Below are 26,557 nucleotides of genomic sequence, written 5' to 3' on the forward strand. Positions count from 1 at the left end.
GGACCATTGTGATTCATAAATACTGTATGTGTGTATACATGATCTGCAAGTTGAGCTTGCTTATTTGTTATAGTATATAACTCTTGATAAACAGTTTGCAACAAGAAAATAATTCACTAGCTTTTTCTATGCCACAATTCCAAGTATATAGCAGAAATAAATAAGTTATTTGGGCGTGCTTCTTGTGTAATATAGTAACTACTATATGGATGGAGCTTCTACTGTGATGGTTTATGGAGTGCAGCTAACCCACATGCAGAGGCCCTAACTACACCAAGTAACCGATCCGCTAAAACATTTTAGCTTTAAGAAAGAAATCAAAAATCAAATGTAGTTATATATACGTTTCTTTAATTTGGCACTATAGCAGCAGTTTAGCATTAAGTGAATTACATGATTATACAGGTTTTGGAATGAGTATTATTCCAAACAAGAAATTTATACATACTTAAATGGTCAATTAACAATTTATCACCCATATAAATGAATACATATACAATATTAGATTATCACTTTAGAGTATTACAAAATGCAGGTAGGTGAAATGCACCTTGCTTTTTATGTCTCTGTCCGTGTACAGTCCATAGGTTGCAAGTTCTGTGGGTTTATATTTCTATACATTTAGAAGCATTTGCGATGGACAATGGAGGGACCAGCCTCATCATACTCCTGCTTACTGATCCACATCTGCTGGAAGGTGGACAGTGAAGCTAGGATGGAGCCTCCTATCCAGACAGAGTATTTTCGTTCAGGTGGAGCAATTATTTTAATCTTCATTGTGCTGGGGGCTAGAGCAGTGATCTCTTTCTGCATACGGTCAGCGATACCTGGGTACATTGTGGTTCCACCTGAGAGAACGTTGTTGGCGTAGAGGTCTTTGCGGATGTCAATGTCGCACTTCATGATGCTGTTGTAGGTGGTCTCATGAATACCAGCAGACTCCATACCAATGAAGGAAGGTTGGAAAAGGGTCTCGGGACAACGGAAGCGTTCATTACCAATAGTAATGACTTGGCCATCTGGCAGCTCATAGCTTTTTTCCAGAGAAGAGGAGGATGCAGCAGTGGCCATCTCATTTTCAAAGTCCAGAGCAACGTAGCACAACTTCTCTTTAATGTCACGTACAATTTCTCTTTCAGCTGTAGTGACAAAGGAATAGCCACGCTCAGTAAGGATTTTCATAAGGTAATCGGTGAGGTCTCGGCCTGCCAGATCTAGACGCATGATAGCATGGGGCAAAGCATAACCTTCATAGATGGGAACATTGTGGGTGACACCATCTCCAGAGTCCAGCACAATACCAGTAGTACGACCAGAAGCATAGAGGGAGAGCACAGCCTGAATGGCAACGTACATGGCAGGAACATTGAAGGTCTCAAACATGATTTGTGTCATCTTTTCCCTGTTTGCTTTTGGATTTAATGGTGCCTCAGTAAGTAGAGTGGGGTGCTCTTCAGGGGCCACACGCAGCTCATTGTAGAAGGTATGATGCCAGATTTTCTCCATGTCATCCCAGTTAGTAATGATACCATGCTCAATGGGGTACTTCAGGGTGAGGATACCTCTCTTGCTCTGTGCTTCATCACCTACGTATGAGTCTTTCTGTCCCATGCCTACCATGACACCTTGGTGGCGTGGGCGGCCCACAATGGATGGGAATACAGCTCTGGGTGCATCATCTCCTGCAAATCCAGCTTTCACTAAGCCAGAGCCATTGTCACAGACCAAAGCAGTGGTCTCTTCGTCGTCACACATGATTGGATGGAGCAGGAACCTTGTCAACTGGAAAGGCAAATGCTATATGCAGCAGGTACGGTTCCAAACTGTGGGAGTTCAGCCTTTTTATATTCATTTCCAGCCCCTCTCTTTTTTTTCTGTTGTAGTTCTCTTCCCTAGTTTAGGAATGCTTTGGTGTCCCCCATCTGCCTTCCCATATTAGGCACTGTCATGAACAGCAGCCTTTCTACCCACCCTTAATTACTCTCCATGTGGGAGTGTCTTGACTCTGTGCCCTGTGTAACCATAAATGGGCCACACAATCTCACAGCCCTCAGAGCCTGGAAAGCTATGAGTGACAGTGACATATTCCTGGAAGACAGCTGAAGAGGGATAATCTATAGTGCTATCTAAAACAAATGAAGTGGCACTGTTCTGAAAATTAGCTTGTGCTCATTTTGCCCATTAATGGACAGGTTCTTTTTAATCTTTGAGATGTGTAAACAATTAATAAGTTTAAACGTATTCACAAAATTAGGCTTACACCACTCTATACTGCAAATCTGTTTTGCTATTGCTATAGAAGAAACCAGCCTTGCCTTAATTATTAGTATGTTTGAAGTATAATTGTCCTTTTTAGCTGCATGCAGTTGTTCAGTACAAACTATCCAAGCACAGGACATTTTCTAGGCTAGTTTTGCAGTGTGGAGCTGTCATAGTCCTGTTCTATCGGTAGATGTAAATTAGATGCGTTATCTTAAAAAAAAAATTGTTTTATTCTGTCTAGTTTCCAAATTGCCTGTTTCCTTTTCATCAGTTGTACCACTCCAGGGTCATAGTTGCGCAAATGTAATTATACTCACATTGTTTAATGAGGTTTGTTGTTTTTACAGAGCAATTTAATTAGCGCAGTTGGCTGCCAGTTACCTGCGCTTTGCTAGTTCTTCCAGCTCCTTGCTATCTCCAACATTACGTATTCTGGAGGTTATTCAGGTTCTGCACGAACGCCAAGTTCCCCTACACGTTTGTGAATGGATGTTTAGCATAAACATCCATTCACAGCTTACATGTGGGGAGGAAATTATTCAGCGGTCGCCGACCATCTAATGATTTCTAAGGTGCACGCAGATCTAAGACACTCCCTGGTGTCTTAGATCTGCTTGTTCCCTGTACGGGAAACGGGCAGGCAGCTGACATCAGCTGCCTGCCCCCAGCACCCACGTCATCGACAATCACCATGGGAACGACCAACGTTTTCATGGGCGCACCCATGAAACGCTGGGAGTTCCCATGGTCGCAGCCCATAACTGCCGCCCCGCACCCTTAGGTCTTAACAGTACGGTGAATAAGCAATTTGCCTTGCCTGCTCGCACCAAGTGGCTACACATGCGCATGCGCAGTCACTAAACATCGCTCCCCCGTGCAAAGGGACCTGAATAATATCCTCTGTCCTCGTACCCACAAAGTAAAGAAACATCTGCAATGTGTGGGTAATGCAGTAAGTTGTGGTGTATCCAACTGTTTTTCACCACTAATGTTACTGCCCTGTAAGGTTGTTACTCTATATAAGTAAGATACTTTACAGTGGCAGTATTTCACATATGTATTTGTGTTCCAGGTGGCTCACAGACCATATCTAGTTAGACCAGGCATGTCCAAACTATGGCCCTCCAGTTTGGACATGCCTGGTCTACAAGTCCCAGCAAGCCTTGCCACAGTTTTGCTATTAGGGAATGCTACAATTGACAAGGCATGATGGTACGTTTCATAACAGCTGGAGGGCCACAGTTTGGACATGCCTCAGTTAGACTGTCAATGGGTTGACAACTACGTTTGACAGTCAATAGGTCGACATAAGTTTTTTTTTTTTGGAGACGATTTCACGCTTTTACCATCCACATAGGATTGACGCCAAAAAGCATGAAAAAGTCATGTGTCAACCTCTGCCTTTGTTGACCTTTTGTGTTGGATTATTAACTGTCGGTTTTTGCTGTTTTTAGGTAAAATTTAGATTAATGCTCACAATTGAATACTAAATCTCATTAGCCGTGCTGCATGGCGATCCATAGGAGTGCACTATTAGGTAAACACATTAGACCATATGCACAAATTATCGTTCCAGTATGGTAAATCATTCCGATATCACTCTGTGTACACATTTAAGATTAGTAACATGAGAGAACAATAATTTGACTCGTTCTTAAATGTATTAGAAACAAAAAAGTGTTGGTACGCTAAACTCTCCTGTTTAGACATTGATGTAGAGCGCCCAAGTTTAGAGTACCAATGCTTTTTTGTTTCTGATTCATTCGAGTGGGATCTAGGGGTTGATCCCGGTGTACTCAGACAGGCGAACCCTTATGTTTTAGCATCAAGTTATTCTTCAAACCACATCTTTCGTTCCTAAATATGCCCCATAACTTCTGTTGTTGGAGTTTCTTAAATAAATGTGGGTGTTGCTATGTGACTAGTTTTATTTTTTCAATTAAAACCATGTAAGTCTGGATTTACATTAAAATGACATCCATAATACATCCAAATATCCATCAAACCCCTATTTTTACATCTGTCTGATTTTAAATGTCATTTAATGGTCCCCTAATACAGTCTAAAGGGCTGTTTCTCTTTACTAACTTCACATTTCATACTGATTCTGAACTGTTAAGACTGCTGCTGCACAGATGATTTTTTTTCTAGATTATAGTTCCTACTACATATTACTGAAAGTATTGATTGAATATTTTGTATTTTCTTGTTATGTAGTACTAACTTTTTCAGTTCAGCAGGTCATATTTTAGTAATGTATATGTTCCAAATTTTCTGGACATGCTGCGTATACAGATCTGGTTTGGTTAAATTATGATGCATTATAATTTTTTTCCCCTCGGGGAAACCTTTTACTGCACAGATGTGTTGATTCATGGAAAGTTTATGATGTTGTAGACTTACTCAGTGGGAAAAAAATGTAACAATACACTGTGGCCAATTGTGGATAGCCTAATTTATGTTTTTGACTACAGAAAGGTTTCATATTTTTGTGTTGGGTGTCTGTACAAATTTGCATCTGTCTGAGCGATCCAATTGTTGCACCTGGGGGCACATAAACAATTGAGTTCTGCCCTTAGAGTTTTTTTGTAGACATTTTACAGGCTGTTAACTTGCATCGGACAATTAATATTTGGCTCAGGTTTGATTCAGTGAGGGCTTTTTGTTTCTTGTCGTAGTCAGGATATTAAGTGATTACCCCATGTCTTCATATCAGGGAAGTGACAGAAATAGGTTGGAATTTGTGAGGAGTGGGCAGGCAGGCGACGAGGATCAAGCCAAAGAGAAATTCCTAAAAAGACAATGCATGGCTCTTGTGTTGTGCAGCTGTTCTGACGCCTGGCAGCGTACTCCCAGCCCCCAGTACTGTGACTCCCCTCATTCTGTATTTCATGCACATTTTGCTTATTTACCATATCAGCCTGGGGTTTTCTTTTCTTTCATTTTACGTCTCATTCTCACTCCTATTGTTATTGGTACCAGTTTTAGACGCTACTGTATTTTAAATTCTACCTTCGAATGTTGTTGCACTGTATGGGAGTGTCAGTGTAAGCTGAGTGAAGTACAGTAGGCCGAGTTTTACAAACCTTACTTAGGAATGAGAAGTGTTTTACAGCTTAGTTAAGAATACATATGCTGATGGGATATTATAAATACATTTTTCATTGCAAGACCATTTTTGCATTGTTTTATTATTTCCAAGTACGGACTAATCTGATATATGGAAGATTCGGGTGAACCGTATTTTAAAATGGAATGAAATTATCCGTAGAAAAGACTATACTTCCCTTTTCTATGCGTAACCATTACGTTAATATGCTTAACACCCACAGCTATATGAAAATGAATAGAGCCACCTTTATCTCTACAACATTACAGTAGAGCTTTACCTCACTTTGTGTTGTGCCTAGTTTGCTATTCAGTGCATAGTCACATGTGATTAATAACGGCAAGTGTTTGGGTATCCAATTAGCTGTGATAACCCTTTTTTTTTCTTCAGGTAAAAGCTGCCCGGCAGCAAGAAACCCGGCGATGTGTGTGCTTTACACACACCCTCACATGCTGCTGATAATATGTGTGCATTTCCACGCTCACCCCCTGCCTTCCTTGTCTATAGCAGACAGCTTGGCTCACAGGGTTTGCACATGCAGACCCAAAACATCGGGGAAGGGGCTGAATTCAAACCCAAATGAATGGGTCCCTTGGGTCATAACCGCTTGTTCATCCCTATTTAATTACCATTTTAACATTTTTCAAATATTGTTAATTAGCCAATGATAAAATGTCAGTTTTAGGGTGTAAAAAACACAATGATTGAATTGGGGGGACAGTATATGTTGTTTCTTTATGAGTGTTACAAGTGGTTTAAGTCATGCAGGTGGTTCCGGATGAGAAATAGTCTTTTTTCCAGTGTGTTAAAAAGAAATGCATTTATAAGTCCGAAAAATATTTTCGTTAAGCCATCTAATCTACTTCTATACAGTTATATTATGTTACAGTGCTAATTTCCCTACTTTCACATGCACTTTTCATTTAACACATCCCAGGTCACTAATTTTTCATTAGGATAGGTCGAAATACAGGAGTACTGAGTGATGGGTGCAAAAAGGTACGTATCGTTATTGCAGCTTATAGGATCCCCCCCCCCCCCTTTGTGTATATTGAGTTTATCTTTATATGTGTTCTAACTGTATTGCTTGATCTTACCCCATAAAACATAAGATATGTTTATCTGTTGTTTGATTTCCTTTGATTAAGCATATTTCTTTGCGACCTAATACTAGTTTAATTACAAAATATTGAAACTTATTTTCCGCACACAATATTTCTGTACATAATTTTTATTCTTCCATTTTTATATCCATTATTATTGCAATTGGAGTATCCTAGTATTCACCTGCCTGTACTTTACTCAATAGACTTGCAGTTATGCAGTTACTGTCCCGTCTATGCCAAATTTAGTAATAACATAGTGAGCTATTTTTGAGTAGCTATATCTGACTGCTAAATGAGCTTCAGATTACTTTGTCAGTCTTGAAGTACCCAGCACAATATCCATTTCTGTGCATGATACACATGTAGACCATAAGTGGCACATTGCAACATTGGTCTTGTTACATTCATCTAGTAAATGCAACCTCATGTGTAAATGCACTTTGCAGTATGTTTGTGTTGGTTTTTTGTTGATAATCCTTCTATACGATTGTGGTCAGTACCTATTCTCCGCTGGCACTACTATATGCTTGTTTTGCTGTAATGGATTATTTCCTACTTTATGTTTTTTTTTTTCACATTGCTAATTTCTTTATGAGATGGTAGTACTGTATATTGTTTTCATTTTGGACTGTTCGGTGGCGTTATTATTAACAATAATAATTATAATTATTTGTACACTCTTTGTAATTCGTTTTGTATATTGGTGAAGGTATTTATTTTAGATTAGTTGCCCATGTTCAGACATCTTGATAAAAGTCCATGCTAGGCCTGAAATCTCAAATATATACTGCAATATGGCATCTCCAGGATACATTGGCTGCTTTAAGGGTTGAGTTCAATAATAGATCCAGGTCATTATAATTTACAGATAATATTTGAACATTCACATCAGTCCCTGCCCCAGTGGAGCTTACACTCTATATTCTCTACCACATATACATGCACACACAGACATTCTAGGGTTAATTTGTTGGGAGCCAATTAACCTGCACTTTGTGTTGCCATACAGCACTGTCTTTGGGTCCCTAGCTACACAGTGCTGTGTGTTGCAATACAGTAACACAGTAGTCTGTTTATGTAATCTGCTTGTTTGCTAAATACTCCATTAAACAGATAATCTAATTCCACAGAGTTTTGGATGAATAGTCAGTAGACATGATTTTTCACATACCATCAACAGTATAGGTACCATTACTATGTACTAGACTAGTGGTTCCCATTTTTTTTTTTTTTTAACACCCTAGAGTATAAGAATTGTTTTTACGGCACACAGGCCAAAATCTGACATTATGATGAAATGCAGTGGGCTGTGCTGTGACACTAATGCTGCCCATACACTTGTGAGATATTGCACGTAAGCATTCGATTTCGACCACATCTGGCCGATAAATTGAATGATTGTATGGAGACGTTGGGCAGAGGGCGGCATTGTAGCTGTAGTGCTAGCGGGTGCCGGGGGGTCAGTCAGTGGTGGCGGTAGAAGTGTTTAAAACACTGAGCGTTATGGTATTAGGGTCTCGACGAGAGCAGGAACATCCTGACTCAAACCATTCCTCTTATGGGCTTTTTAAAAAATAAATCACCATGACAAAAGCTGTTTAGAACGCTGGAGGCACATACAGGACGTTTGTTTGCTAGTTTTTTGCTATATACCTGTTGAATAGTAACAATGGGCGGTAGTCAATTGTTTTTCACAAGCATTTTAGCTTGCTATCCCTGGGGGTGGTAAACCTGACCATAATGAGCATGTAAAAAAAAAAATAGAACAATTACTGTAAATATCCCCCTACATTCTCTCATCTCTTTAGATGGGAGATTGCGTGCGATATAACAATTGAATACCACCCAATGTGTTGTCTAATCTTGTGTGTTTTTAGTGGCTTATTTTGTAGAGGGCTTATTGGTAGACATGGCAACGCTATGCTGGTTATTGTGAAGCTCCTACATCACTGTGGGCCAGATTTTCTAAGCTTCAAAAGTGATAAAATAGAGAGTGATAAACAGCCAGCCAATCAGCTCCTGTCTGACATTTTTCAAACAGTCTGTGACATGGCAGGTGGGAGCTGATTGGCTGGCTGTTTATCACACTCCATTTTGTCACTTTTGAACCTTAGAGAATCTGGCCTTGTGTCTGATCCTGGGGTTGGACTGCCGTAGTCTTGTTTTCCTTTTTTTGTTTGTTTGGTCACAGCGAGTCAAAGATCTTCGTATGTTTTGTAAGGGTGGATGAAGAAGACGTATCTATGAGATTATGTCAGAGATGTGTGAGCGAATATTGTGTTAAACTTGGAAAAAGTAGAAATGTCACGGCAAGCAGATTGTGGAGAGACAATTGGCCATGCTAAAGTATTTCTTTTTTGACAGCATCATATTGTGCCCATTTAAAGAACAACAGAAGCTTGACTTTACATGCAGAAGGAATCACAGATTTTTTGGGACAAAGGCAAATTGGCATTTTTCCATACACTGGCATTACAGATCATAATGATGAATCCACGATTAGTCAGGAAATCTAGTATCCTCTCTACTTTTGAATAGTGTTTTTTGCATAATTCAACTATTCCTTACATCTGCTCTTCTGTGAGATTACTGGGTACCCACATGGCACACACTCAATGCACTTTCACTTCCTATGTCACAATATGCTGAACTCGTTGAAATGAGAGGCAAAAATAGAGGCGGAAAGTTAACATTCTGTCATTCTACATTCATAAGCGTTCCACCGTGCCCAAAGCGTGGTGAGCCCGCGAGGGTCCGTTTGGGTCCCTTCTTCCAATTTTGCTCCTCCTCTCTCCGCCCTCTCTCCCCCCTGTCATGTGACAAGGTCTCTTAGCCCACTTGAATTTAGACCTAACTCTAATTGTTTCTCCACCACATGCTTCTCGAAACATTTTTGAACATATGAATTCATCACATTTGAGTGTTGTGCACTTGTTGCCCTCTACCAGAGGCACTAACCAGTAATAACAGCTGTAGAGCTGGACTGGAGAATAACTTTTACACCAAAATCCTGGATTCGGCCCGGTATTTGGAACACTGTTTCCGATTCCCAGCACCATGGGAAAGACCAGTGGAGGAGCAACTGCAGACAAAATACATAGGGAGTGGGAATACTATATATTTTCTCTCTGTATAAATAATTGTGTGTGTATAAATTTGTGTGACTGTGTAGTTTGTAACTGTATGTGTAACTATGCATGTGGGGCTATTTGTATGCATTTCCCTGGCTGGAAGGATCTGCTCTATGGGAATTATCCGTGGCCTACTGTGTTACATGGAGAGGGAAGGTATGGAGAGAACACACTCTCCTCTTCTGCATAAATGGGCAGTCCAGCAGCAAGCGCTGTGCATGCCCCCACTGTGATGCAAAACTGGTGTGACACATAGCAATGCGCACGAGGAACCAATCTCTGCATTCCAAATGTTGTTTTTTAGGGCCCCCAGACCTCAGTTCCCCAGGCCTGCCAAAGCTTTAACCCAGCTCTGCCCATATCTCTGATCTTGTAAGTGACCTGCCGTGATTGTCTCTTCTGCTTATTTGCTATTCTATAAGTAAAAATGTAGACAAGCATGTTAAGTCAGAAAATGTGTTTGTGAACAAGGTTACGGAAGACCATCAATAGAAGTAGTGTGAGATGTTCTGTATAATGCAGTGAGGGGGGGAGATAGAGGCAAGGACAGAGAGATCAAAGGAATGAGAATAGGGAGGAGGAAGTGACAGAAATGCAGACATCCCAAGGGGGGAGGGGAGGGTACAACACAGTTATAAATGATATGCAGAGCTTGCTGAATTAAATCCAGACCAGTTCAAGAGAGGAGGCTGTGTGTGTGTGTGTGTGTGTAATCTATTCTACACATTCTATAGATGTAGCTGGTAATGCAGAATTTGTCATGCAAACAAGCATTACTGATAGTTTTGTAAATAAAGCTCTTCCGATAGCATGCATGCCCGCCTGCTATTTATTAGGCTATTCATGGGATACGGTCGCTAGATCGACACTATGAAGGTCAACATCCAGTAGGTAAACAGGACTTAGGTCGACATAGGTCATATGTCCCACAAGGTCGTCAAAAGCATTAGGTCAACAGCTAAAAGGTCGACATGAGTTTTTCATCCATATGGGATATTGGGGATTCATCTTAACGTATGGGAGAAGAGAGGTATCCACCGGGGACAGGCACATAGAAGCTCTTTCACTGGGTGTACTGGCTCCTCCCCTCTACTTCCTCCCACAAGACCAGTTTAAGAAAATGTGCCCTCAGGAATGGGTGCTTACTGTGAAGCTCCAGAGAGTTTTTCTTCAGTTTCATGTCTTTATTATTTTGGGTCTGCTGTTTGGGCTTAAACAGCATCCCTGCATTGTGTGAAACCAGGGGAAGGGTTCAATTGCCAACTTCTTTAGGTACCAAATTGACCCTGCTGCAGGACCACTGTCCTGGGAGGGTGTTTGCCACCGTGGTCGCTTAGATGTCAGCGTAGCTCACCCCCAGCATGCCGCGCACCCCTGGTTCAGCCCGAAGGCATCAGTGGTGAGTAGAACCCGGGGGTTCCCTCAGTGGGCACCCCGCTATGCGATGCGGCAAGATGGCAGCGGCGATCGCGGCGTCCCTGCACAGGGATCGCGCAGCCCTGCCACAGACTGAAATTAGGTGCTGCCACTGTACCCCAAATGCAGTTCACCGCATTAGGGCTATTTATGCCCATTTTCCAGTATAAATATATGTGTACCCCCCAGCGCTATGCAATGGACGGGGCTTCCTCAGAGCGGGACCTGACCTCTGAGGGCACCAAACTAACAGCTTCCTGCTTCTCCCTGAGCTCTGTAATCGCCATTATTCACCCCGTGGGACACTCCTCAGCGGTGGGGAAGGAGAGGGAGTTCTGCAGCAGTGACAGCACAGGTTTTGGGAGCTTTTAACCTTGTGAAGAGTTAATAACTGCAAGTATATATATTTATATATAATCCTCCGAGAGCTAGGTTGTTGGTGTACAGGTACCCCTCAGTGCCTCTGAGTCTTACCCACAGGCTTGTTAAGCTACCACACATAAGCAGTAAATCACATAGTGCATTACCTGTAACATAGTGTGATTATTGTACATTACAATCACTGTGAGTCCGTGGTTGTGTGTGTGTGTGTGTGTGTGTGTGTGGGGGGGGGTTGGGGTTCAGGTGTTTTTCTCCCATCATGGTGAGGAAAATAACCTGTATTTTATGCAGTGTGACGTTTTCACCTGCTTCTACTTCACAAGTGACTTGTGAAGCTTGTATTTCCCCAGTGCTAAGTAGTGTCTCATCCCAGCTTAGTGGGAATATGCATTCTGCCTCCCAAGAACCAGACTGGGCTAATTCTATAAAGAGCATGCTGCAGGATGTGTCCTCTCAGCTAGCTGCAATTACTGCAAAAGTCAGACAAGACCTTGGTACTTGTTTCCTAGCACGGCGCCCATCGCATACCGTACTTAGTGGTGTGCGATGCGATGCGATATTCCCGTTAAATTAACAGGAGTGCTTGTACAATGACATATTGCATAGCATTGCATGCAACCAAATGGCATGCGATGCGATTTTTAATTGTACATGCACCCCGATGGGTGCTTACAATGTTAAATGCACCCCTATTGTCAACGCCAACCCGAAGCATGGCGAGCGCAGCGGTACTCGTCCTCCGACCTTTTCATACACCCACTATCCACGTTGGCGTGGAGTTGATTTTCGATAGTGTGGCGAGCGGACGCGGAATACATATAAAGTAATCAGTGTCCCCTCGCGGGGCTCGCTATGCTCGCCACGCTTCGGGGATAATGAGGGTATGAAAAGGTCGGAGGATGCGTACCGCCGCCCCCTCACGGTCTCGCTGCGCTCGCCACACTTCGGGTTGGCGTGGATAGTGGGGGTGGCGTTGACAATGGGGGTGCATATAACATTGTAAGCACCCATCAGGGTGCTTGTACAATTAAACATTGCATCGCATGCCGCTATATTGCATGCGATGCGATGTGATTGTATACGATCCAAATCGGGTGCGCTGTGCTAGGAAACCAGTACCAGGACCTTTCTGTTCTGTCAGCCAGAGTGGATAATTTAACCCCACCCCGACGCACTCCCGTAAACGGGGCGCAGAGGCTATCCCTCCTGATACAGATGAGGAACCTGAAGTGGGGGAGGATTTAGATGAGCCCTTACAGGACTCACAGTCTGCACTTACAGGCACTGAACCACCCTATTGTTTTCCAGAACAGGCCGATTTGCAGGATGCGTTCAAGGAGGCTTGGAAGTCCCCAGAACACAAAGCGGTTTGGTCTGCATTCCCTTTCGAGCTGGCTGGCCGAGAGGTGTGGGAGGAGCCTCCTGTTGTGCACATGTCCTTATCACTTTTGTTCAAAAAGGTGGTACTACCGGTACCAGGGTCCTCGTCTCTGAGGGACAGCTCTAATAAAAAGGTAGAAGTTACCCTTAAGGCTGTTTATAGGATTTTAATACCTACCGGTAAATCCTTTTCTCGGAGTCCATATGGGATATTGGGCACCTGCCTCATGCGGGATCTTGCTGCCTTGATCCTGTTACTGTTATCTTGAATTACAGTTATACTGTTTCTTGATTCAGGTATATTGCCAATCTTGTACTTGGCCATTATTGTTTTATGGGTGTGCTGGTTGCATGTCACCACTTTCATACATTTTATAAGTTAACACATAGTTATATCCTTTTCTCATATACTTTCCATTCCTTCGGGCACAGTTTTCATATTAACTGGTCTTGTGGGAGGAAGTAGAAGGGAGGAGCCAGTGCACCCAGTGAAAGAGCTTCTATGTGCCTGTCTCCTGTAGATACCGCTCTTCTCCCATATGTTAAGATGAATCCCCAATATCCCATATGGACTTCGAGAAAAGGATTAACCGGTAGGTATTAAAATCCTACCCCCCCCCCCCAAAACAGGAGGTATTTCATACCCTACCATCCACTAGGGCGTGGAGGGAAAATACAGTGTGCCCGAAGCATGCAGACCGCAGCGCGCCATGTGAGGGGCCTCGGTACACTGATAGTACTCTGATATGGTGTCTATGTCCACTTACGTCAAAATTCGGGACAAAAAAAGGTACTTGTTTAGTTTCACGGCGGCCGATATATCGGATGCGGTATCAGCCGATATATCAGATTCTGTATCGGCCGATTTATCAGGCGATCCAATGCGATTTTTTACCAGTTCATAACCCCACTATCCACTACGCATGAAGTTGATTTTATATAGTGTCGCGAGCGCAGCGAGCCACCGAGCCCGAAGCGTAGCGAGCCCCGCAAGGGGACGCGGATTACTGCGCTCGCCACACTATATAAAATCAACTCCATGCGTAGTGGATAGTGGGGTTATGAAATGGTACACAATCGCATCGGATCGGCCGATTATATTGGGTGATATCGCATCCGATAAATCGGCCGCCATGAATCTAAACAAGTACCCCCAAAAATTTCAAAATCTCATGTCGGCCTTTTGACTGTTGACCTTCCCATTGTCGACCTAATGCTTGTCGACCTCCCGATCCTGTTGACCTAAGCCCCTTCGACCACAGTGCTGACCCTATGACCCATGCCCTTAATTCATGTAGCACAATCCTACAGTGCTTGCAAGAGGAGGGTGTAGAATAAAGGAAACCCTTACAGTCAGGTGACATGTACAGACTTACCACAGCAGGACTCTTATGTAGTTAAAATCATTTTTAGGGAACATCATTGGGGTAAAAGACACCAAAAAATGGAACCTTGTGCAGAGCTGGAAATCTGTCAAGTTTTGCATGTGCCAGGTTGCTAGAAGTATATGGAATTTGGTTATATAAGGAAATGTGCCCATAGTAGTAGCATGCTAAAGTTATTGTACATCCTTTTTATACACAATATACTTGTGCTTGAAGTGTTACAATAAATATGTTGCATTTACCAAGCAAAACAGTAGATTATTGACATTCTGATTTGTTCATTCAAAACTTTTTTTTTTTTTTTTTTTCTGAGAAACAATGCTTTATTTCTTAATGAGGTTCATTTACATATGGATGTAATCGTGTGCCTTTATGTAAGTAGTAACCTTCTCTTTCTCATAGTCTCTTGCTCGCGTGATCGATCTGTCAGAGTCTCGCAGAAGAAAAAATATTTTTTCTGACCACCATCAATACTTACAAAATAGATACACTGGTGAATTCCAGTGATACACTGTGGGGCAGTTGACCATATGCCTGCTGGAGAGTGTATATTGTGCATCTTTGCACTCCATGTGGAAAGTAGGGCAATGCAGAGTTATAGGCATTGCAAACATATGTATGACCCAGGTTGTAACACTGCTCTCACAGTGAATGTTGACTGATGGCATGGATTGCAAATGTGGACTATGGAAAATGTTGATATAGGAGATGCCTGATTCCAGGCGTAGCTTCCGCACCTAATAATGCTCGCTGATAATGTCTAGTATTATTATTCTTTTTTCTCCGACATCCAGCAGGGGGACACTGCAGTCATCTACCTTGTGGATAAAGATGTGGTCTGAAGGAGTCGGCACTTAAATAAATTTGAGTGTGGCAGGCTCCTCCGCCGTCTATCCCCACCCAGACTTCAGTCTTATAAAAAGTGCCCGGAGGAGTTGGATCCCTGGGCTCTGGTCTCCTTAGGGGACAGGATATTTTTCCTTAAACTTTTTATTTTTATAGTGTTTTTCTTTTGAGGACAGGCAGAAAGCTTCAGCAGCTGTCTGCCTGCTACGTGGGAACCCCTGGGGAGAGACGGTCTCCACAGGCTCCATCTTCACCCATGCTGCTGGCTCTCCTCAGATGGTGGCAGATCCTGGTGCACCAGGGTGCCTGCGCAGTCTAGTGCTTTCCCTAGCAGACAACAGCAGTACTGTGAGTCTTGGCTGGGAATATTAGTGTATTACTGTGGGTGTGAATTCGGGGTTTGTGGCTCCTCTACCCCTATTCTAGCTTAGGCCCTGGTCTGTTGTGTAATTACTTCCCTTTGTTTGTGCAAGCATGACTGGGAGAGGGGCTTCCTCTAAAGGGACACTAAAAGTGTTCACCTGTAGGAATTGTAAAAACAATTCACACAACACATTAAGGGTGTGAAACATGTTATAATGAGGAACACTCTCCTGTCCCTCCTTAACAGCCTCACCCTGGTGATTGTGTCATTTCTGTGCTCACTACCTTGGCTGCAGAGCTAGCAGCTTCCCAGGAAAGAGAGGGAAGCATTGCATGCTCCCAGTGATAAAATAGGCTCAACTGAGCCTCCATGGGCTAGATCACTCATGATATCTGTTGATTACCTGCCAAAGGTTCTCCCTGTGTCTGCTCAGGTTAACCCTTCCTCATCTGGTCAGGTTAAAAGGAAGGGTATAGCTTCTCTCATACAGTATGATGAAGCTGAGGAGGGAGTATTTGATGATGACGCCGAACCTCCTCAAGAACAATATTTGGAGAAGGAATCTCAGGGTATTGATGTTTTTATCAAAGAAGTCACACAAATCCTCGATGTGGAGAACCCGGAGCCCTCAGCTCCGGTTTCCATTTTTGTAAAACCCCTAGGGGCAACACATTGGAGTTGAGAGCGGTACGTTTAGCATTGGTGAAGGCATCGCTGCTTTTTCAAGGAAAAGCGATACAAATCCAATCCAACAAATTGGCAAGGGGGATCAAAGAGACTGGGAGCGATGAAAACGGTACATCCAAGCCTCCTATGGGCAGAGCGCCATGCCCTTAGTCTATCGGCGGTTTTCCTTCCAGGAGTGGGGAATTGGAAGGCGGACTATTTGAGCCGCCAGGATCTCCACCCAGGGGTGTAAGCTCTGAACCCGGAGGTTTTCCACCAACTGACTCTCAAGTAGGGTATGCCACAGATAGATCTCGTGGCGCCCTGACGGAACAACAAGCTTCCCCTCTATACGGCCCATTCCCAGGACCCAGCGGCAATGGTGGTAGACGCCTTTTTCTATTCCATGGTGGTACAAGCTACATAAATGGATAAGCAAAACAGAGTCTTACAGTTGAATACAATAGAGCAGTGGTTCCCAAACTGTGTGCCTTGGCACACTTGCAGTAGTGCGTTGGGTTGGTGCTGCAGGGCCAATTTCAATTATGATCAAATTAACAAAACACTGTTTGTAGCTTCCAGTCTTAAAATATCTGGACAAACAAAAGCAAATTGTGCCCCCCACCACATATTTAGCCCTAAGGGTGACATGTAATCACTATTTAATTTTATATATTTTTCTGATTTTTTAAAAGGAACCTTTTGGCCTAGGGGTGCCGTGAAATATATACTGATATTCTAGGGCACCGTGAATAATAACAGTTTGCCAAACACTGCAATAGAGGACCAGTACAGCATACATAAACTGCTTCATTTGCAGACAACATTGAAGCAAGTATCAGTGTGGCAGAACACAGCAGGATTTGGTGCCGGCAAACATGGTTAAAGTCAGAGAAGGAAAAGCTTGTGAGAGAAGAGGTAGCAAACAAAGCATAAACAGAGGGGGCAGGTGCACCGCACGTTGCACACAACTATGTAGATAGCAAAGATATGTACGCTTACCCTGTGTTCTTATTTCAGATGCAAACTGCACTAACTTTGCATCAGTTATGTTGTCTTTTATACCTTGGTGTGTTGGTAAAAAGAACTCCAAGGATATTAATTTCTAAGTTCCTCTGGAACGGATATATGACAGCACATGAGTTTAGTAACATCCCTTATTTTCACTTAAAACCCCATGAACATTTAGATGAGAATTAACCTAAAGCATTGGTAACCAAATTGTGTGCCAAGGCACCCTGGGGTGCCTTGGGATGTTTTCCAGGGTGCCTCGGGTTGGGGGTTCATGATCAAAACAAATTATTTATGCTCAAAGTGATATGCAAAACCAGTGCTGGTGGCTGCCAATCATAAAATGTATGGACAGTTAGAACCACAGCTGTGTTCCCCACCACATAACTGAACCTGAGGGTGACAGTTAAGCACAATTTATTTCATTTTTTTAAATTTATCCATAAAAAAACTTTTTGACTAGGGGTACCTTGAACAAATGCTGATATTCTATTGTGCCCTGGTCAAGAAAGTTTTTGGGAACCACTGGTCTAATGGACTTTGCTACTTTTTAATTAATTTTCTACACTCCCACCACTCCCTCTTTCTACTGCCCTATTCTTTCTTTCTCTCACACTTTCTCCTCTTCGCTCTATCCCTTTCTGAACACTATCTTGTTTCCTCCTACCCGATCTATCTTCTCCACATATGTGTTTATCTCTCTCTCTCTCACACTCTCTCTCTCTCTCTCTCTCTCTCTCTCTCTCTCTCACTTCGTGGACTTATGTCACTCATCCCTCCATTATTTTGGTCTGTGAGCCCCCCTCTCCCTTGACAACTCCCACCTCTCCCTCTTTGACGTTCAAAATAAATAAACTAGTAAGAACACAGGTTGGTTAGTCTGTAACTCTGTCTAAACATAGAGATTGCTAAGGTTACAAAATATATTTAAATGATTCCCACATGCAGAGAAGTGTTGCCTCCCCCCCCCCCCCATAGTAACTTAAGGCACAGGTTATGTTGGTAATTGTTCTGTTCTTTGGCATTGCAGCTGATGGGTAGGAGTCACCCCCAAATATGTTACTACTTATGCTGCTACTCAAGACTTGCTCATTGTTTCCGTAATTGTTGATGTCAAAATATATACAGACTATAAAAATGTAATAATGCAGGACATAAATATCTGCTACATGTGGTAGATATCTATCTATTTGCAAGACTAGCCCTAAGCTGGCTATACTGCTGTTATATTGGAGTGTGATCAGTCACGGAAGCACTTGCATTTACTGCATCCCCCTGTCAGAAAACTATTGTCATAGTTGCCACTACTATTTTCAATAAGCACATAAATCTGTTGTAGATATCCTCATTAAAAGCACATATAACTATTCTGATATACATATCAGATTCTGTTTTATTGTACCAATAAACTAAAACCAGATATTGTTAAAAGTAAAAGCCAAACAAAAGTTGTCACTAACTAGAATTGGGAAGCGGTCATCTATTAGAATGAACTTAGGTCTACAGTCATTAGGTCGACCCCACTAGGTCGACTGGCAGGAAGGTCGACCTGATTTAAGGTCGACATGGTCCAAGGTCGACATGACTTAAGGTCGAATTTGCATAAAGGTCGACATGAGGAAGGTCGACTGGTCATAAGGTCGACATGGGTTTTTCACTGTTTTTTGAGCCGACATGTGCCGACAGGCGGTATTTCATGCCCTACCATCCACTAGGGCGTGGTGGGAGAATAAAATAGTGTGCCGAGCGCAGCGAGGCACCGTGCCCGAAGCATTGCGAGCGAAGCGAGCGATGCGAGGGCCCGATTCTCATTGCCAACTGTGTCCTTGTCGACTGTGTCGACATTCGGATAAAAAAACAGTGAAAAACCCATGTCGACCTTATGACCAGTCGACCTTCCTCATGTCGACCTTTATGCAAATTCGACCTTAAGTCATGTCGACCTTGGACCATGTCGACCTTAAGTCAGGTCGACCTTCCTGCCAGTCGACCTAGTGGGGTCGACCTAATGACTGTAGACCTAAGTTCATTCTGACAGATGTACCGATTCCCTAGAATTGTATCTGTTGAGCCACTCACAGTGGAAAGTGTGAGGAGTCAGGGACATTGATCCACACACAACTGGTTAAGGCTGAGGCGTTGTGTTCTTTCAGTTTACTGGAAGGCCCTTCCCCCATAAATGTACCTAACATGTTTCTCTATTACCCCTTTGACATCGCAAACCTGGATCCAGGTCCAATCCGGCCTGGTGCATTCAGAGTAAGGCTGGGTCACCCATTATACAGAGGTTATTTATGCCTTGTGAAAGGTAATGTATTGTCAGACTGCTTCCTTAAAAGCAGGTGATGCTGGTCCTTATAAAACTACATTATACCCTGAAGATAAATTATCTGTAGCAACAGCTGCTGCTATTAAATTTACATATTTTAAATAGATTTGTGAGTAAATTATTTTAACTCCCCTAAAAACTAGAAATTAATCTGATCTTAACAATATTCAGAAATATGAATGAGCGAAGATTTACAGTACATTGTACTCTACAAGCTAGCTTATAAAAGTAATCTGCCGGGTTACAGTACATAATGTAATAAAAAGCCATGAAAAACTAATCAGAGGACCTACTGAGTATCCAATGAAAACCTCCTTTTGAGGGCAGCACGGATGGTGTAATGGTCAACATTACTGCCACACTGCTACGAGGTCATAAGTTAGAGTCCCACAATCCCAAGTCCCTATTGACCCTTTATAGGTGAATGACCCCATTTTCTTGGAGGGGGATAGCCCAGGGGTCTATTTGGAACCATGCTGACTTGTTGATATCGCAGCCCTCATTACCTTTCGCAAGCTGTGGCTTCCTGATATCACAGCTCCCCATTACCCTTGGCAAGCTGTGGCTTCCTGATATCACAGCTCCCCATTACCCTTGGCAAGCTGTGGCTTACTTGGCTAGCTGTTTGCAAGGAACATCACAATGTTGCATCCGAGCTTGCCAGGTTGCTTTGATGTGTGGGTGTGTGTATGGGTTGGGATCATTTGGTCTACAGCATGATGGTCGACAGTCATTAGTTCGACACCATTAGGTCAACGTGGGTGTAGGTTGACATGGGTGTAGGTTGACATGGGAAAAGGTTGACATGGTTCTAGCTTGAAAGGTCATTAGTTCGACAGGTCATTACGACAGTGAAAATGTCGAAATTTTTGATCTGAATGTCAACACAGTCAACATGGACACAGTTTAAAGAGCACTCGCTGCGCTCGCAATGCGTTGGGCACACTATTTTATTCTCCCACCACGCCCTAGTGGATGATAGGGCATGAAATACCGCCTGTCAGCACGTCGGCTTAAAAAAACTGTGAAAAACCCTAGGTTGACCTTTTGACTGTCGAACTAATGACCTGTCGACCTAGAACCATGTCAACCTTTCCATATGTCGACCTTTTCCCATGTCGACCTAATAGTGTCAACCTAATGACTGTCGACCATCATGCTGTAGACCAAATGACCGCATATATATGTGTGTGTGTGTGTGTGTGTGTGTGTGTGTGTGTATATGTACAGTCGGGCAAAAAAGTATTTAGTCAGCCACCAATTGTGCAAGTTCTCCCACTTAAAAAGATGAGAGGCCTGTAATTTTCATCATAGGTATACCTCAACTATGAGAGACAAAATGAGGAAAAAAAATCCAGAAAATGACATTGTCTGATTTTTAAAGAATTTATTTGCAAATTATGGTGGAAAATAAGTATTTGGTCAATAACAAAAGTTCATCTCAGTACTTTGTTATATACCCTTTGTTGGCAATGACAGAGGTCAAACGTTTTCTGTAAGTCTTCACAAGGTTTTCACAAACTGTTGCTGGTATTTTGGCCCATTCCTCCATGCAGATCTCCTCTAGAGCAGTGATGTTTTGGGGCTGTCGCTGGGCAACACGGACTTTCAACTCCCTCCAAAGATTTTCTATGGGGTTGAGATCTGGAGACTGGCTCGGCCACTCCAGGACCTTGAAATGCTTCTTACGAAGCCACTCCTTTGTTACCCGGCCAGTGTGTTTGGGATCGTTGTCATGCTGAAAGACCCAGCCACGTTTCATCTTCAATGCCCTTGCTGATGGAAGGAGGTTTTCACTCAAAATCTGACGATACATGGCCCCATTCATTCTTTCCTTTACACGGAGCAGTCGTCCTGTTCCCTTTGCAGAAAAACAGCCCCAAAGCATGATGTTTCCACCCCCATGCTTTACAGTAGGTATGGTGTTCTTTGGATGCAACTCAGCATTCTTTCTCCTCCAAACACGACGAGTAGAGTTGTTACCAAAAAGTTCTATTTTGGTTTCATCTGACCATATGACATTCTCCCAATCCTCTTCTGGATCATCCAAATGCTCTCTAGCAAACTTCAGACGGGCCTGCACATGTACTGCCTTTAGCAGGGGGACACGTCTGGCACTGCAGGATTTGAGTCCCTGGCGGCGTAGTGTGTTACTGATGGTAGCCTTTGTTACTTTGGTCCCAGCTCTCAGCAGGTCATTCACTAGGTCCCCCCGTGTGGTTCTGGGATTTTTGATCACCGTTCTTGTGATCATTTTGACCCCACGGGGTGAGATCTTGCGGGGAGCCCCAGATCGAGGGAGACTATCAGTGGTCTTGTATGCCTTCCATTTCCTAATAATTGCTCCCACAGTTGATTTCTTCACACCAAGCTGCTTACCTATTGCAGATTCAGTCTTCCCAGCCTGGTGCAGGTCTACAATTTTGTTTCTGGTGTCCTTTGACAGCTCTTTGCTCTTGGCCATAGTGGAGTTTGGAGTGTGACTGTTTGAAGTGTTGGACAGGTGTCTTTTATATAGATAAAGAGTTCAAACAGGTGTCATTAATACAGGTAACGAGTGGAGGACAGAGGAGCCTCTTACAGAAGAAGTTACAGGTCTGTGAGAGCAAGAAATCTTGCTTGTTTGTTTTTGACCAAATACTTATTTTCCACCATAATTTGCAAATAAATTCTTTAAAAATCAGACAATGTCATTTTCTGGATTTTTTTTCCTCATTTTGTCTCTCATAGTTGAGGTATACCTATGATGAAAATTACAGGCCTCTCTCATCTTTTTAAGTGGGAGAACTTGCACAATTGGTGGCTGACTAAATACTTTTTTGCCCGACTGTATGTATGTGTGTGTGTGTGTGTGTGTATGTGTGTGTGTGTGTGTGTATATGTATATATATATATATATATATATATATATATATATATATTTATTATTTATTTATTAGCAGTTTCTTATATAGCGCACACAGATTCCGCAGCGCTTTACAGAGAATATTTGACCATTCACATCAGTCCCTGCCCCAGTGGAGCTTACAATCTATATTCCCTACCACATGTACACGCACACACAGACATTCTAACGTTAACTTAGCTACAGAGTTTCTGGCTTTGTTCTTTTCTAAAGTCCCGAGTGACTGTTCCCCTCACCTCTTTTTGCTGTTTCATAGAATCACTGTTTTGTGGTGTTGCAACTTTGGGTGTATTCCTGTAAGCCTCCTCCAGCTGAATATGGTATGATGGCCTGACAGTCGGGATTCCGGTGTTCAGCATGCCAACATCGGAATCCGGACTGTCTGTACTCCGGCAGGGGGCTCGCCGTGCTGCGGGGCCCATCATGATAGAGAATAGTTCCTGTCAGTCGGGATCCCGACTGTCCGGCGTTTGAACAGTCGGGATTCTGTTGTCGATATACTGCCTGTTGGAATCCGAACTGTCAGGCCACCATCCGGCACCCCTCCAGCTTCAGTACCGGACACCGAAATATTTTCGCATTCCTCTTTGTATATTTGTGGAGACCCTTGAGCTTGGATGTTGTGTAAATCTTTCTGAAGGTTATCAATTTGTTAAATATAGGCATACCCTGGGTAATAATTTATTTTTGTATTAAAGTGATTTAAATGTGCCTTTTGCTGATGCTTTGGAATGTAAGATATCTGGCAGATTACATAATGGTTTCCTTCAAAATATGTTTACATTATACATTTACCCTCCCTCTGAAGAGCCTGAAGCGGAGAAACACTAAGTAGAATTATGCCTCATAGTAGACGTTTTCATGAGATTGTGACTGTTTGGGCTCATGCCGAACATACTGTAATACTCATAGCTGCAGCCACTCGCCTAGATCTTGGTAATCTAATATATAAGAATCCTCTTCTTTGAATATGTTTCCGAAATACTTGTTTGTAAATTGTTGTTCGGAATCATGCAAGTGTTATTCAAGTGTGATTGTCTCATCTATGCCATTGGGGACCACAATAACTATTCAAAACAATAGTGATAGAAAATGGAATTTGCTATCTTGCAGATTGTTAATGGATCCCTACAAAGTGGCATTCTTCATCATTTTATAATGAAACTTTCTTTTCTCCTTTGCTCATCTAGAATTGAATATTGGTCAAAGTTGGTGTATTAATAGCCTCACTGTAAGTACTTTATCTCATTATTGCTTTAGTTTTTGTGGTAGATTCAACTAGCTTCAGGTTAGGTGCTGTCTGTTCCTGAGACTATAGTGGTCTGTGCTATTTATTTACTGATCCAGTATCATATTGAGTCATCAGTTAAACCCTTATTTCTGCTCCCTCCTCAACGAATGAGCAGTGAAAAGATGTTGTCCCAGGGCTGCTGGCTGGATCACATCACATTCTTTGGCTCTTTTCAAAAAGTGGCAAAATCGAATGTGTTTGAAATCTGATCCGTTGCGTGGTCCCGTGCGCATCGGGCTGGAGATCAGTTCTGCTGCATCAAGGATAAACCGCAGGCGTCAGGTGCTCATCATGGCCTTTTTTTCTTTATAGCACCTGTGTTATATTGCATGTGATTTGCTAGCACCCTGAAGTCCACAGATAAATAGCACATCAACACCAAATTGCATGGAAGGACTCCTGGGGAGCTGCTGGGGCAGTCCAAGGGAAATCGGATGCGATTTGAGCTTCAGCAAGTCGCAGTAGTGTATGGGTTTGTTTAGATGAGGTGCCTGTGCTGAACATTTCTACTTTTGTTTTATCTTTGAATACTGTGGTTGCCTCTTGGGGTGGCATCTCAGGCTCATTGAATTGTGTATTTTTTTTACCCATTATTTCTGTAAACATTGAAGGCAGTTGTTCTCCTCTTCCAGATTGTTTGCATCTTTCTGAAATAAATGAATTGTTACTTATGTACTCAATATTTGTGTTTTATATGTAAATTTAGAAAAAAGTTGTTTGCCCCTACAGAATACATTGCGTTGATCACTGGTAATGCAAATGGTGCGATTTGCTCTATCATTGACTATATAGTCAAAATCGCATACACATACTGCAAATCGCACCTTGCTTTGTAGCACCTGATCCCAATTTGATCCAGATGAGCGGCATTGGAATCGAATGTAGAAATATAGCAGCACAGTACTATATCGGAACGAAAAATGTACAATGTGAAAACTACATTTGACATCTGCTGTTATCCACGTATTCCAGTTCAAAATTGACCAGTTTGGTTTTGTGGCTTTATATACAGATCTCTCAATAGTTCCCTCTGCTGGTGATTTCCAGTGAGCAATGTATTTATTTATTGAATTTGATAGTAACTGTTGAGAATTACTGAGATGTAGGTTTTAGGTGATCCTACCATTACATTGGTGATGGGCAGATGCAGCTATCCATACTTGTGCCCGGGGCAGGCTGTATTTTTCCAGTTGATAAACTAATAAAAAAAAAACATTTTAATACTTGACATACTTTAATGCACATAAATTCTTACAGTAAACCAATCTGTCTGCCCTAAACACCCATGAATCGGAAGGAGTGCTGGAAATGCAGTGACAATGATAATGGTTGTGAAATAATGTTTACATGTATATTATTGTTATTACAGACCCTCCAACATATCCATTCAGTGCAACACATAGCTTCCCGTTTAAGTCTGTTGCATTTTTCCATCCAGATAAAATTTGAATTTGATTTAAATAGCACAGTTATAGAAATATATATAGAATAATGTAGAATGTCTAATTATTTTAGTGTAGAATTCTTTTTAGAGGTTTGTCACAGTGCTTCACCAATTTCATATTCATGTTCGGTTCCGGTAGGGTGATATTGCTGTCAGGTCAAATATTTAGGGGGTTATTCTGGTTCACTCCTTCTGGCAAATTCCTTCTTAGATGGACAAAACCATGTGCACTGCAGGGGGGCAGATGTAACATGGGCAGAGAGAGTTCGATTTGGGTGAGTTATATTGTTTCTGTGCAGGGAAAATACTGACTGCTTTACTTGTACTGCAATATAGATCCCACTTTGAAGTAAAACCCCACCCAAATCTAACTCTCTCTTCACAAGTAACATCTACCCCACCTGCAGTGCACATGGTTTTGTCCATTTAAGAAGGAATTTGCCAGAAGGAGTGAACCAGAATAACCTCCTTAGTTACCAACTTTGCTGTCTTGTTTGCATGTATCTAATTGCTTCACGTAATCAGATGAGAAAATATTAGTATCACATAATAATTTTATCAAATAGGTGACTTGCTAATGAAAACATGTCTGCTCCTGATGGATTTTCTAAATGCATATGCTGTAATTTCTTTGAGGATGGATTTAAGAGCCACCTATTTAGTCAGTGGATAGGACACTCACAGTTTGGATAACAGAGCTTGAAATGAGGATCCCTTGTACCTACATTCTGCTCACACTTAACACGTATGGCAGACAATGGACTCACAAATAAAACCTTGTGAAAATAACAGACCTGCAGCCTGACTTATATGTATGCGATTGATTCACTCAGTTGTACAGTGTTACAGAATGTGGCACATGCTGATTAAATAACCACTAAGCAGCTACTCACTTACATATTTACCTTCATACTTTAAAACCAGTATTGTAACATTTGGCATTTAGTTCAATCAGCCACATTCTCTCTCCATGCAGGGCTGCAAAAAATGTGTTGAATTGAATGATTTCTGAATTGGTTGTTGTAGTGTGATTCCTCTGTGTTTGACAAACAAAGGAATAACCAGGCTATTTTTGTATTCTCCTCATATTCTTCCTTTTCCATGTGTTTTTTTTTTTTTTTTACTCTTTCGTCTCCTAATTCTTGCGATCAGTCTTTTTTTTTTCTTTCCCTCTCCTTTCTGCCTTTCTCTCACCCTGTCCTTCCCTCCCCCTTGCATCTGTGAGTGATGATGCCAGGCACCGATCCAAGTCTCCCATTAGCAGCTCCCTGCTCTGTTGTGGATGTAACATGTGCTGCAGCAGTTTCTCACCAATTGGTTGGAGAGACACACATAAAGCACAGCAGTGCTGAGGAATGGAGCGCTGCCACCCAATTTAACTGCTTCATTGCCATCCCCAGCAGAGTTTTGTGTCTATATTTAAGCTAGACATACTTCAATTTTGTAAATACTTATTTGTGTTATAAACCTTGTTGCATAATTCAGTATATGCATACCACAGTAAATATATTTTCGACAATGAACCACACCG

The 26,557-nt window shown here is 42.3% G+C and overlaps 2 protein-coding genes across 6 annotated transcripts in view; one reads left to right on the forward strand and one right to left on the reverse strand.

Moving 5' to 3' along the window:
* Window positions 1-26,557, forward strand: part of MED13L (mediator complex subunit 13L) — a 138,281-nt gene that overhangs the window by 43,485 nt on the left and 68,239 nt on the right. The gene's annotated exons all lie outside the window — the stretch shown is intronic.
* LOC146029871 (actin, alpha cardiac muscle 1) lies at window positions 622-1,755 on the reverse strand. 4 transcript variants are annotated; one of them, XM_083158381.1, is made up of 2 exons: window positions 1,624-1,755; window positions 622-1,500 (listed from the first exon to the last, which is right to left on the reverse strand). In XM_083158381.1, exons 1-2 carry the CDS (start codon window positions 1,753-1,755, stop codon window positions 622-624), a joined length of 1,011 nt encoding a protein of 336 aa, XP_083014507.1. The 4 variants fall into 4 exon arrangements, with proteins under 4 accessions (XP_083014507.1, XP_083014506.1, XP_083014508.1 ...); XM_083158380.1 differs by having other exon boundaries at window positions 622-1,388; window positions 1,500-1,755; XM_083158382.1 differs by having other exon boundaries at window positions 622-949; window positions 1,142-1,755.

This window comes from Crinia signifera, chromosome 1, assembly GCF_055691185.1.
Source record: "Crinia signifera chromosome 1, ASM5569118v1, whole genome shotgun sequence".
NCBI classification, from domain to species: Eukaryota; Metazoa; Chordata; class Amphibia; order Anura; family Myobatrachidae; genus Crinia; species Crinia signifera.

Bases quoted from the DNA above. Each gene is read 5' to 3' on its own strand.
- LOC146029871 (XM_083158379.1), bottom strand. From the start codon at position 1,755: ATGTGTGACGACGAAGAGACCACTGCTTTGGTCTGTGACAATGGCTCT.